The sequence below is a fragment of the Melopsittacus undulatus genome, chromosome 1 (assembly GCF_012275295.1).
Source record: "Melopsittacus undulatus isolate bMelUnd1 chromosome 1, bMelUnd1.mat.Z, whole genome shotgun sequence".
NCBI classification, from domain to species: domain Eukaryota; kingdom Metazoa; phylum Chordata; class Aves; order Psittaciformes; family Psittaculidae; genus Melopsittacus; species Melopsittacus undulatus.
Window position 1 is genome coordinate 37679813 of NC_047527.1, and position 14947 is coordinate 37694759.

At 37.7% G+C, this 14947-nt stretch overlaps 1 protein-coding gene across 1 annotated transcript in view; it reads right to left on the reverse strand.

The window, feature by feature from the left end:
• The window catches only part of CLVS1 (clavesin 1), a 91653-nt gene that overhangs the window by 50333 nt on the left and 26373 nt on the right, over positions 1-14947 (reverse strand). Inside the window, exon 2 of the mRNA XM_005152517.2 lies at positions 14139-14313. Coding sequence (XP_005152574.1) covers positions 14139-14313 — 175 coding nt within the window. The remainder of the gene's footprint in view (positions 1-14138; positions 14314-14947) is intronic.

Sequence of the window (14947 nt, forward strand, 5' to 3'; positions counted from 1 at the left end):
CTGCAGGCTGGAAATGAATGGGGTTTTGTGGAGCTCTTCTGTTGCATTCCTATAGCATCTCAGCGTGTGCTGGTTGTATACCAACCCTGGAAAAGTGTCTAGTATGAAAAAGTGACCACCCACCCACGTTACAACTACTATAAAGCTTTTAAAGATAGTAAAAGTATTAAATACAATTTGAGCTTTGCTTGTTGTAGATAGAAACATCTACAAAGAGACAGTACCTTGAAGTTCAGTCAGAAATTATCTGAGAAAGGGCATAATACAAAGAACATGGGAGATGTGGCAACAAAAGAAACAGTGAAAAGGCATGTTTTCTGATATATTTAGCAAAGCAAATGATTGTAAATATCCTTCCAGTACCACCTCCTGAATAGAAGCTTTTCAATGTGTAACATGTGGTGCTGAGATCATCTACATAATTCTGATACAGGGCGGGGGGGAATTAAAAAATAGAAGACAAAAGAAAAGAGAGATATAGCACTAGCTGTTCTGCTTCATAAAACCTCCCGTCATGGCAGTGTGAAAGTTCTTCAGCTTTTAAAGCACTGCTGTGCATTAGCAATTGGAGAAATGCAAGGGAAATGTCAGCTCTTGACCGAAAGGGCAGAAAAACAGATCAAAACAAAAAGATAAATTAATTTAAAGCTGTTGGTCTGTTGCATGTAGCATGTGCAAACGACATTTTTAAATAGTTAAAGGACTCAATATTTGCTTCACATGCTCCAACAGTTGAATAGCAAAGAAAATCAGAAGGGTTTACCTTTTTCGCATCTTCCAAGGCTGTTCCCTACTGAGGTGGCAGGTTTCTCAAAAAGATAAAATACACACAAAAATCAACAGATGTTTCATCTTTAGTGATATGTTCCTGCCAAGACTTATTTCATATCTTCTTTCAATATGCCAACCAACCCAGATTCAAAGAGGTTTTTGCCTTGAAAGCATGACCTCCAGGGTTGTCCTGGGTTCAGCAGTAGCAGTCATTTTTTCTCCTTCTTGCTAGCTGGTGCAGTGCTGTGTTTTTGCCTTTCAGCCTGGGAACGGTGCTGATAGCAACAATGTTTTTAGTTACTGCTCAAATGTTTACTCTGGCCAAGGACTTTCTGAGCCTCGTGCTCTGCCAGGGAGGAAGGGAGGCCGGGAGGAAGGAGAGACAGGACACCTGACCCAGGCTAGGCAAAGAGGTATTCTGTACCATAGCACGTCATACCAGGATGTAACTGAGAGTTACCCAGAAGGGCTGGTGCTCTGGGGGGTTGGAGGAGGTATCGGTCAGTACTCGGTCGGGCAGGGTGGGGTGAGTTACAGGTCAGCGGGTGATGAGGTGTTGTATTCTCTTCACTTGTTATTTTCTTTATCATTATCATTATTAGTAGTAGTAGCAGTAGTGATTTGTGTTATACCTTAGTTATTAAACTGTTCTTATCCCAACCCGTGGGAGCTACATTCTTTGGATTCTCCTCCCCAGCTCTTCGGGAGTTCAGGGAGAAAGTGGGGGAGTGAGTGAAGGAGCTGTATGTCTGGGTTTAAACCACGACAAGGGTCTAGGGAGTGGTGGCATGAAGTTGCTCTCTGGGCTTGGATACAACCTCACAAATACACACAAAACAAGGGAGACATTGATTTTCGCTTGTGGTTACACAGACACGCTAATAATACTGGTAACATACTTGGAGATTCACTACACTGAAATCTTTGCTCAGTTGCTCCTGTTCACATCAGTGGCATGCATACTTCCTGAGTGGTCTGGGGCAATTTGAGGAGACCCAGTATCTGAGCTTACTGCTGCTGAGGGAAAACTGCAGCCTGACAACTAACTGTATAGACGCACTCTGAAGTTAGGTACTAATTTCCAAGCATGTGCAAGCCCAACAAAACTCTCTGCTGTTAAAAGCATATTTCTGAAAAGCATGTTCTGATATTATTACAGAACTTGTACTGTAATTTAATTGAAATTGAATTAACTGTAATTTCAAATTTAAGGAAAATTAGTGCAGAGGACTAATTCAAAATCTCCTATAAGCATACAAGATTACTTATTTCCTCTGTTTGTTTTTTTCTTTTAGCCTATATCTGTAATCCTACAGGTGTACTTTCTGCATTAGCTTCAAAGAAAAGGAATGCAGTACTACAAAGGTTTGTGGTGGTTTTGTTTGTTTTTTTTCCTGTACACAAAGCTGGGCAGTCCTTAGATGTAGATACCAAATAAATCTACTCAAGTTAATCACAACACTCAATTATTTGTTTGGGGTTTTTTCTGCCTACAATATATTTGGAAAAAAAACCAACAAGATCAACCAAAAGAAAACCCCAAATAAATAAAAAACCCACACAAAACTAAAAATTGTGTAAGCAGTAAAAGTAAATATTTCAAACATTTAAATTAATTTTATCACAGATGGCAGGAATTTGTTAAGGTTATTTCTACATTCACAGGCAATATTGTTCAGGCATAACTTCTCTCTGGAACAGAAACAAATCTAAGTTATTTTCATTGTCTTTTAAGGCAATTCAAATGAAATTTATTCCTTTCTTTACTCAGCAAACTGGATAAGAGTACTAGCCCTTTAAATGCTGTTGTTCCAGTTTTAAAGGAGAGAGGCTATAAAACGGGGGTGCTTCATTAAAATACCAGAGCTGGCACCTCTCAGAGGCACAGGAAAAGAATATTCACTGAGTAAGTAACACATTATAAATTATAATTGAGATTCAATTCTCCCAGGGAGAAGAGAAGGTAACTTGTCATTTGAAGTGTTGTGAGTTTCTGAGAGTGGACCAGGAGTTTAGAGTGTATAATGATATCATTAAGAAATGCCCTTGCAAAGCAAGCAAAATTATACTGTGCTGTTTCTTGAAAACCACAGGAACTCTTTATTGTTCTGTCAGCAGCAGTTCAAAGAGCTATGTGACCCCATTAACATTCACTCAGGCATGTATAACAAATTGAAAGAGGGAAATTTCTTGAATAGTTAATTAAATTTTGTGTGTTTGAATATCTAATGGTGTAAACCATGTGAGCTCAGCACCACAAAATGCACACCTAGCACACCTGGTTTCCCTCACAGCTTTATGCATCTTTTAATATTTAGAGGAGAAAGCAATATCAAACACAGAGAAAGAGCATGGATGTTGGGAAGTGGGAAAACCTAGATAATAGCCAGCTGATCTGATGGCTGTGGTTGAACAAATCTAATATTTGCAGTAGTTCTGCTATGGACAGCAATTATTATTAGATGAGCAGAGCTCCATTAGATGACCAGAGCTCCACATATCCATGGCAGAGACTGGGTAGGAATACGTGGGGTGATACGACTATTGAATGTAAGGTAGAATCTTGCAGAGAAACCAAGTTTCTCTCAACTTCAACAAGAGACAGCTCTTCTGGCCAAACTATTCATTTATTTCTGTGTGAAAATTTCTGTGTTTATTTCATGGCCTTCTCATTGAAAATGTTGACTTTTCATAAAGAAAGCTTAGCTGCAAAGCAGGACCAGGACTGTTTTCTGCTTTCTTAGTCCTTTCTAAACCTGGTTGTCCAAGTGGCTCTTTCACACATGATGACTACAGTCTCCATGCTGCAGTGATCATTGACTCAGATTAGGCATAGTGCTCAACAACAGAAATTGAGGTTTGCCTGACTGATTTTGAGCACAAATGTTCTCTTTTTGATAAAAAATATTCAGAATTTGTCTGAAAAAATGGAAGGTAATTTTTTGGCATAGTTAAAAAAAACTTTTTTTTTCTTTTTTTCCAGAGAGAATGAGTAGTAAACATTGTTTCCAGTGTTAGCAGAAACCCACTTACATAGTTTAAGTCAGAATCTTTATCTGTAAGCATTCACTAATTTCAGTTACAGTACAGATTCAGGAATCCTTATCTTTTTAGGAGTGTCTGCTTGCAGCTTTCCTCACACTTAGCAATAAGTTTGATAACTGATGTCAAATGCTGTGACAAAGGAAAGGACTATCACAAGGAGGTTAATGTTTTCTGTGCTATACTGAGGAGATGGTATTTCCAGACAAACTTTTAAATTCAGGTTCTCTCTATTTCTAAATGAAACCAAATAAAGTTAGGATTGTCAGAGGTACTCTTCATGAAACTTCACACAGAATTTAGCGTAGGACTCTTTGTAACTACTGCAGCTGTCCATTTACATAAACATTCCCACCAACCCACCAGAAACCATCTCTTCCAGACATTGAGCACACATGCTACTTCTACTGATACAAAGATATTCCTACATTCTCTTGGAAAACAGAAGAATAAGATCTATATTACCCTATAAGCCTAGGCAAGCCTGAGCTCTATTTTTGATTTATTGAAAGTTCTGTTGTTATCATCCATAATTCTTAAACACCAACCAAGTAGTTCACTCATCACATATATATTCATGCTTCTGCATTTGTTCTGAAAAACTGTCAATTTGATGACATTCCAAATGTACCTGTTATTTGTAGAATATTTGCATTTTAATTATTTGTGTTAGCGATGCTTTTTCCTAACCTCATTTTAGTTGCATATAGATTGGAGTTGATCAGAAAGCCTCTTCTGAAATGGAAATTATTTTTATTGCACCTCAGCCATGCTTTAAACTGATTCTTCTGCAAATAGTTTGAAACAGTGGGAATGTGCTCAGAATGAAAAGCAGAATGCACATTCAAATGGGCTAATACGTGTCTACCAGAAAGAGATGTAAAACATATCCTGAAAGAATCATAGGAAGGTTTGAATTACAGGGCAGTACAGCCTCTGGAGGAATTTCCACTGAAATTTTTTCCTCTGAAAATGCCCATTTGTTGAAATCAAAGCTTAGGAGGGGGCAAGGGGTAGAGAGGAGGGGAGAAGGAAGTAGGATGAATTTTTCACTTGATGTTTTTATCTTTCCTTGGAAGACTGAGATGTTTCATGTTGACATTTTTGCATCAAGGAGCCCCTGCTATTCAGGAATGCTTGTTTCAAGTGTTAAGCTCTACACAGTTCAGAAGAGACATAAAAATGCTTGAGAACAAAATGTTTGAATGTTACAAGATCAACAGACAAAAAGTTCAAGTCAATGTGCAAAATTTCCAGAAAGTTCTTGGATGTTGAGGGCAATTTTCTGCAAGTCTGGTAAACTTATAAAGTGGATAATCACTTCCTACCAGGGTGTAATAGGGTTGGAATTACAGGCTCCATCAAGGCAATGGCAAAATCATGTTCACATCAGTTGGAATTTCACCTCAAACATTGAAAACATTGTACTCCCTTTTGACCATACTGATCATAAACCTACTGACCATAGAAATATGTTTGACCATACAAAGTATGAAGGAATTTAGAAGTTACTTTGTTTAGGAGGAAATAGTAATAATAGAGGTTTTCAAGAGAATTGCTGTGTGTGGTAGAAAAGTCCTGGTTTTCTGTACATAACAGGAGTCAAAGAATAAGCAGTCAAACATTTCTCAAAGTCATTGTCTATGCACAATGTAAAAATGTTACTGTCTCTAGCTCTTGGTTAAAAACTTGCATCAGGAATTATGACCTTGCCTAGAGCAGCAAAGTGGACAGTGTGAACACAGAGTCCTGGCCAGAATGCTCTCCTGCCTCCACACAAACTGAGCTGCTTGCTTTTGCACAGCAGAGACCCACAGCCAGTTCCACTGATGCAGCACACTCTCGAAGGTGTGTGCTAAAAAGGGGACTGTGAGCCAGAGGTGTAAAGGGACAACTGGTCCTATATTGCCACAGCTGGTTTCCCAGTGGGCATGAATTTCACTGCTGACGTTGTCAACAAGGCTTCAGCATGAGCCCTCTCCCAAACCCAAGACCTTACCTGCCTGTGCTCTGGAGATAATCCATGCTGCATAGCACAGTGTACAGGGATATCATCACTCCTACTATCACTGTGACTGCCTTCACCTCCCTAGCCACAGGTACCTCCAGCACTACCTCACATCACAAACAAAATAGTACCCATTCCGCCTCTGTTGACACATAACTGTCACTGAAATGTCATTACTGTATCTTTTTGGTCTAGTCTTGTAAATACAGTCTTTTTAACATTTTTACATAATTACTTTTTATGTTTCTCATAGCAAGAAGGTATCTGTAGTACACACACTCTTCAGGAAGCTTTCACTCAGTTTCTATGCTAAAAAGGAAAAGACTTTTGGGGTTGTAAAAGAAATTACATAGTTATTGCAGATGCATCATTCCCGAAGTTCTGCAAACTTAAGGAGGACAGGAATAATGTAAATTAATGCACGTACATTTGGCCACGTTCACATTTTATGATACAACATGAGCTATTTACACATCTGCTGGTGGGAAGGTTTGAGGATGACTTGTTTTAGCTATAGATGCTTTTTTGCTGGCTACCAGTAAAAAACAGCTGCTTTCTGTTCTAAGACTTATTGCAATAAACTTTTTAATTTCTTTTCTTCCTGTCTAACTCAGCAACTTAATGAGATCTTTACCAAAATACAATAACTGGCATTAAAAAAAGACTTTCTACTTAACATATCCAGTCTCTCAGGCTGTCCACATTGCAGCTTATCCTTTACTCGCAGCCAAAAACCCCAAAGCCTCCAGCTGGCAAACATGACTGGGCTGATCAATTCTACTATGCAGCTAATTCCAATTTTCAAATGACAAATGCAAGTCTACAGATACTATGCTTTTCTTTTTCTTTGTTCCAGTGAAATCCCTAGAGACGATAGGCACACAATGAGCATAGGCCTTCTCTTACAGACAGCAAAGTCTGTTTATCTACTTTAATTTTATATATAATGAGCCAATCCCTTTTCTTGTCTCTTATAATTGCAAAGGCACCCTTGCTGACAGCTCAAAGTGCTCACTCTACATATCACAACAGCTGTTGGAGACAGATAGCGTGAGCATTTATGGAATGATTCAAACTGACCTTCTTCCAATGGATACTAAGTGCTCATCTTTAGCTGCGACTTCGTGTTCAGCAGTTCAACAGAGGTCTCTAACATGAAGCACGTTACAATATTGAGGAAACAAATAACTACAGAACAGATATGGGAACTTTTGAGACAACCTGTAATGGAAAAAAAATTGGTACGCTTTTTCTGTATATATACTGCAAACGGTTTAATCCCGATATCTGTGTAAATGTGTAGACTTACATCTCTTACAAGTAGCAGATTTGAAATCAAGGAAGTTTTTTGCTGAAGATGTTTGGGAAGAAGAGTATCCCATTGCATTATATAGCATCTGCTAAATTCTGATCTGTAGCCATCTTCAGATGCTGAATATCATTAGATCTTGAAGCTGTCTCTTTTTAGAAACACTTAAATCATTCTTATTGGAAGGAGTTCTCTATTTTCTTCACAGACCTGATCTGTTTCCCTCTGCAAGTAAACCTATGTTTTCTAGATAATCTTGACTCTATGAACAGAAGCTTGAGTTATTAGCAGATCTTCTATAGTTATTAGCAGGGACTCTAGCTTGGGAAGCTATAATACGCCTCTTGGTCTTATCAACACACAATGATTATGACACAGGACAGCAACACACGTGCTTTTATATTCTGAGGAAATGCCTATCTTCTGGTAGGCCACTGCTAAAGAAACAGTTATCTACTCTCAAGAACCCAGCCTAGAATATCCCTTTCTCTTCAGTTTCCCTATCCTGGGAAAGATAATGGAAAGACTTTTGCACAAAATTCAAAACATAAATATTCCCTTAATCTTTTATATATCTTTAAATTCTAGACATAAAATCTGCCTTCAAGTAGGGTTCTTTCTAACAGGGGAAGGGAAAGAGAGACCCATTCTCAGTTGTCATAAATCAGTATTATTCTGCAGATGTGCACAGAGCCCCAGCCACTTATACCACTCCAGCAACTGGCCTCAGCTGTCTGCTGATTCTGTATTTCAAGATTTTCAACCTGAAGGACTGATGAGCACTTGAAGCAATGAATGAGTGACTTTTGAGTACATTTAGTCTCCCAGAGATAAACAGCTTTAGGGTCTACATTGAGGGGCTTTTTACACTAGGTGCTAGGGTTTTTTCACTTGTCCTTGTCCAGACTGGTATATAGATGTGCCTATATATGGTTTTACTTGCCTAGCTTCTATTTATAAATATTTGATCTGTTCGGCCTTCTGTAGGCAATGACAGAGCTCTCTTTCTGTTAATACGACCTGTTATAAATACCTGATGAGACACAACAGTATCATAGGATATTTATAACACAGACAGAATTCTCCCTATACTACAGGTTTCTACAGAAAGGTTGAGCTAGAATAGTGTGCTTTAGAGTGTTCTTCAGTTTGTTATAAAGTGGATTTTTACTCACTTTACCTTTTCAAGTAATGATAGTATTACGTTCAGAAATTCTATGTAAAGAAAGGTTGTATCTTATTCTACTGCATCTCATATCCTGCATCTTTCACGTGACTAATAAAGAGTTCAACTGGAAGTACTAAGTCAAAGAGATCACATCTACCTCGGGTTTCAGAGTACAGATGTGTTTAAAAAAGGAAAGAAGAGTCAGTTCCTTGCCCCATGGTCTAGGCTGGTGAAGGAAAGATCAAGTTTGCAAAGTCTCCAGATGCACAAGACCTGCCTGGGCTCTGTTCAGATCCACAGTTTGACCATAACAAATATTTGATCATACCAGTTAACCCAGGTTATGCTGATCTGAAATATGTTCCATTATCTCAGTTTGATTTCAAGTTTGAAAAAGCAAGAAATTCTAACAATTAAGACAGAAGTCAAGTGCTTCTCACTAGCTATAATAGAGCGGAATAGTAAGTATTTAGATTTCCAGATGAAAATTTTGAAAACAAGCACATTTACAGACTTTTTTTTTTCCAAGGGCATTTTGAAAATATATTTCACCATAATATTTTTATTCTAAAAAAAAATGGCATTGTTCCAGAAAAAGATATTTTCAACTAGAGAACTTTATCAGCTTGAAAACTCATATCTTTTGTTTAAGATTTGGAAAAAGAAACAGCCCCAGAAAATTACACTTTGATATAATATTGAATTACACTTTGATATAATATTGAATTACACTTTTTTCTTTCAAGCCTTACATTATAGCCTGCATTTTGAGTATAATTTTTATATTAGCTCTTCCTTCTGAAGCACAACAAGAAAAATATTTGATTGCACAAGACAGTGTCAAGAGACAAATAATCTGCTGCTATAATCTAACTGACATTAGGTTTCTCAATCCCACATAATTACAGAGGGAAGAAAATAAGAAAAAATACACAAAAACAAAACTAAAAAAAAAACCCAAAACAATTTTTAAACCTATTGCTCATCTTAAATATTGAAGAGCTGCTTATAATTCTAAGCAGGCTGAGTTTTCTCTAACGTGGTAACTCATTTCAGATTTTGAAATGGGATAACCTCCAATAATGTCAAAAAAACCCTGTTAGTTTGATTAGCTGGCTTGATCTCAGCATTGGAGCTATTCTGGACAAGTGTACCTTGAGCAATTTTCTAAGAGAAGCTTATGCAAGTTTCCTTTATTTGATTTATTTTTTCCCATAAGAATTTTATCAGTACCAGTATCTGATAAAGGTGTTTTTAAGCCAAACATCATTGATTTCTTTCCATTTTCCTCTCCTTTGAGAAATGCCAGTTTTGGATTTTCACTGGATGATGATAAATTGAAGGTAATTAAAAAAAATAAAAGAATTTTAATAGATCTCTTAATAGACATTGCTGGTCATAAATTCTGTCAAGTTATTAGCAGTGAAAATCTAGGGACAAATTCCTGTTTGCAGATCTTGATTATTCCCTACTGTTACTGCTATTTGCTGCAATGGTTGTGAAATTTGAATCAAAGCCCTGTTGAACACTAAAGATCACTCCTGCAGTGATTCATCATTGTTACGAAGAAGGTATAGGGCTTTAAGACTCACTGTCCTTGCATATGTGAGTACAACTACATGTTACAGAATCATCAGAGAAAGAAGAATATGGCCAGGATATAACCATTCACCCTACTTGTTTTAGTACCTTGAGAAAGCCCTGGGGAAAGTTAGACTTTATGTAAGGTAGTACCAGGTATGCTGCAGTGCAAACCTGATCTTCAGGTCAGTTTCGATTCCAGCTTCCTGATTTAGGCCATAAGTCACTCAGCTGAGTCTTGGTAGACAGTGGCCTTCTGGCTTTGTTTTCACTAAAGCAATGACAGGAGAGATCCAACCTCTTGCTGTTTTGAAAGTTTTGAACTCTTTCTGGATGCTATTGGAGAAGTTGTTGCATTTCAACTCATAGTGCTAGCTGGGGGAATTTCTAAATTGATATGTGCATGCATGCGCACAGACTGCAGGACATAGCTCTGTATACATCCTGCTTTGGATAAAGCAGAAGCAAACAGCGTTTTTCTGTATTCACTGGTATTCTGTATTCACCCTAAAATAAAAAGTCCTGTCTGGAGGCAAAGCAACTAAATTCTTGGAAAAAAACCCAACTAGCATTAAGAAAGTAGTCTAGACTTCACTGGACACCGAGGCTATGTTCCATGTAACACTTACACTTCAGCCCTAATTCCCATGTTTATCAGAGGTCATCAAATGCAGTGGTCAGTAACAAACATCTTGCATACTAAGAAGGACCATTTTTACATGCTTTACCTGCTTCAAAATTGGAACATGGGTTTCTTACGTTTGATATTAGACTTTGATGCTTCTAAACTGTTATATAAAACACCAAACGATCAGTATCTTATTAGCTTGTTAGTCTTGTTAACTTGTTAGTCTGTAGTCATCTTGTTAGTCTCTTAAGCTATGATTAAATTTTGACTGCCATCATAAAATAATTATAAGATCAGCATGATACAGAGAATTATAACTTCACAGATGAAGAGAGCAGAGGGGAGAAACACACTGTGAATGGGAAAAGCTGTTCATGTTAAAAGAATAAGGATCTGAAGTTAAAATTCATTAAGTTATTGGCAAAATCGATTGCTTTTATACATGTCTTTCCCCACCTTTCCATCCAAACGATAAATTTTTCTTTAGTGTGTTAAAACTCAAAACATCAATGCAATGTAGAAAGGAGTATGGTATAAGCTCAAAGCATACAGTAGCAACTGTCTTGTGATAAAAGAACTCAGTAGTCAGAAATGGTTTAGTCACTACAAAAACATTTGTTCCTGCACTGCTGTGGCATAATGTAAATTGCCATGCTGTACAAATACTTGCTTTGCATCTGCAGAACTTTTGTTTAAAGTGGAGACATAAGGCTACTTTTAGATAATTAAATAACATAACTGAAAAACAGCATAGTTATAATGACCTATCTTGTGTTATGTTATACATGCAGAAATCCAAACAGAATAAAGAGGAGTATATTACATGGTGATGTAATTCATACTTCATCTCTCTGAGCATTCACAGACTGTACAGTGTTTGGAACTAAGCATCTTATATAATCAGAACATATTAATCTCTACAGACAAGTCTATTAGATTTGCTTAGTGCTGGTCTTACAACGCAGGATGAATTAATATATGCACTTGTGTAATGTTTATTCTCTGAGTTTGGTGAAAATGTACTACAGCAGCAATTTGAGGATAAAAATTAAATTAAATACAAATGAAAAAAATAAGCTGCCAATACATTAATTGGCTTAAAGCAATTTGAAAGTAAAAAAAAAAGAAAACCCAAATGCATAAATTTGAATTTTTTAATACACTACTGTTTATTTTTTAGCAGTTCTATATTTCAGAAAGTTATGTTCTAAGACACTGAATCAGATGAGAGCTAAACAAAGCTATGGGAAAATTATTCAACTATGACATTAAAATTACTATTACATTTAGAGAGACTAGAAGTTCCTGGGTCAGATACCAACATGTGAAAATAAGGGTTCAACTCCACTAGAAACTGTAAGAGAGAACTATCTTCATACCATCCTCTTCACTAGACTTACACAGGACTTAATATGACGCAAAAGCTTTCCTTAGAATGGAGGACTGAGACAGCCATATAATCTGCCTGTCTGAGGATCTGTACATGCACAGTGCCTTAACTGTGAGAAATAATAAGGAACTAAAACAATCTCCTTTATTTTCAGACATCATCATCTCATGAGAGTAGAACCTGACGTTTTTGCTTCCAGTGACCTCCAATGCAACTCATATTGTGACTCTTCCTTTCCCGTGTGCAGGTCTTTCTTGCATTTCAACATTTTACATTAATTTTGCATTAGAATAGCAGTAGTTCTTTTAAAATAATAATAGAAAGAAGTCTTAATGAACACATTTCAACAGCAATTATGAGAGCAAAAAATACTCACCCCTAATATAAACCAACACCAATATTATTTGCTAAATATGAGCTTTTTAAGCATGAATGACTTGCTCCTCTAAACCTGGCAAATTGGAGTACAGCATTCACAACTCCTACAGCTCTTCAAGCCAGCCAGTGGTTAGAAAATCTAGGGCACATTATCCCAGTCTATACTTTTTAGAGAGTGAGTTATATTTTTGTTTATCACAGAGAAGAATAAAATTAAATTAAATGTCCGCCCACCAACAAGAAGGAAACCTCCTTAAATTGCCAGCACAGGAAGTCAGGCTAATGATTAATCATAAAATCAGCTTTGGTACTCCCAAGCTTTGGTACTTTCAGAAACATATTGATGCCAAGAACTGCAAATAAAATGTAGGCAGACAACCTTGCAGTGCCATGTCCAGAAATCATATGGGATGTAGGCTGGACTGGCCTCTTACTGGAGAGCTGGAAGTGCAAAATTTGGACAGGCACAAGGACACCTTGCTGGCATCTGGTTTCTTTGTGAATGTGACTTGGCCTTATCTTCTTTCTGACTGGAGGGTTTTTTCAACCACAGAATGTTATTCTGTGAACGAAGGCAGATGAAGTGATAGTATCAGCAGGAGAAGATAAGGTATTGTCCTAGAAACTAATTGCCCAGCTTGACTTTCTAATTTGTTAAATAGACGAAAATTCCCCTAGAAGGGGAGCACAGGACTCAAACTGCTGGCAGATTTTTCTACCTCATTTTTTAACAACACAAAGTAGAGACAATTCTCATCTAATTGTAGACAATTTGTTAGTCAAAAAACTAGTTGAATAAATTGTTCTTTCTAGTCTGTAAGTTAAAGTTAGAATACACACACTCCAGGGAAGATTATTCCTGAGGTATTTGTGACTGCAAGATACCTGAAAAGTACTAAAAATAAAATTAAAAGAATAAACCCAACAGCTTATATAATCTCTCCTTTTAAGTATGCAGCTACAACATGAAACTTGTCGCCATTAAGCAACCTAGTCAAAGACTATGTCAGCCCCACTTTGAGCAGGCAGGTGAACAAGACGATCTCCAGACATCCTTCCAACATAAATAGTCTTTGTATCCCATCATATGCCCACAATTAATAAGGTTGTGTCAGGCTGCTTCAAACCTAAGAATCCATCTTGGGTCCAGTAGCAGATATGGGTTCAGACTCTAGTGGAAAGGGCTGAAGTGCTTTCTGAGCACCACAGCTTACCCTCACCCTCAACTTACCCCATCAGGCCCCAGATACCTGGTCCTCATTTTCATCCTAACCCTGTAACACCACGTGGTTTAGCTTGCTCCTGTTTATTTGCAAGCACCAACTGTATGCACAGCCCCTGAAGAGTCTGAATCATAATGTAGCAGGATCTTATGTGACAAATGAAGGCAGTCAGAATGAGGGCACAACAGGGAGCCTGTCCTCCCTTTTCCTTATTTCTGTCCAACAAAAATGTGCTCACACGAACACAACAGCACACTTCCATTTGCTGAGGGAGCTACTCTCTTCTGCCACCCTCTCTCTGCATGCAGATGTGCTTGTGTGTGGACTGCACACCCCAGAAAGCAGACACTGTTGGATTTTAATCATCCTGAATTCTCTGATGGATTAAGTCTTAAATCTCTAACACTCCTTTTAATGCTGCTGTAAGCAACACATATATTGCTTACACTGATTTACAGTTGAAATAAAAGTGGAAGACAGTCAAACTGAAACATTTGAAAATCAATCTATTTTGAAAGTGGATGGGACACTAAAGCATTGTGGGTTTTCTCTATCCTTCACTCTGCCCACCGCTTGATGAGGCAAAAATCAATGTCTGCAGCAATAAGAGTTGCAAGTACATGTATTACCCTCCACCTACCTGTAGCCCTTCAATTGCCAGTTTGAGGATAGATGGCGTAAGCTTGGAGGCTTGCTTGAAGGAGAAGTTGCTCCAATCTATAATTAGAATGAAGCCATTTATCTGAAGCTCCTGATCTTCAATGAGCACTTCCAAGGACAGCAGGATAGCTCGGAGGATATCTATGAAGGAGTTCCTAAAGCCAAAGCAGAAAAAAAAGTGATCAATGGTTGCAGTTATCGTCAAACCTCACGATACGCAGCTTTGCTGTAGATGAGGTGTGAGGGAGGGATGGGGATTTATTCTGGTAGAATTCTCCTGAAAAGAGAGTTGTTTCAGAGGTGTCACTAAAGAGCTCCTTCCCTGAAACTCACATCCTTCTGCTGGGTGCGATAAGTCCTGCACACTGGTGGATAAAATAAACCCTGAATGAAATTGTTTTGATTCTTCTGGCATTCCTTACAATAGATTCTAGCTAAGCTACTTCATGGAAATATTTGTCTGTGGTGACATGAAACAGATTCAGGCTATCAGTTTAAATCCCTGCTCGTTTGGATATACTTTACCAATATGCTTATTTGTTTGTTTTCCTTCTTTTCTTTCTATAAGAAAGAGGAAAATCTGAAAAGGAAATAAATCAGTGTCATATTAATGTAAGTGGTATGGTTACAGCCAGGTTCCTTGGCTTCTTGCTTGAGTGGAGGGAATGATTCAAGGCTTTACACTACAAATTTTAATTGTTGCCTTATTTCTGCAAACCAAATTCAATACGAAAAATAGCTGCATCCACTCAAAATAGGAACTCTTTATTAATTAGCAGCTCCCAGTAG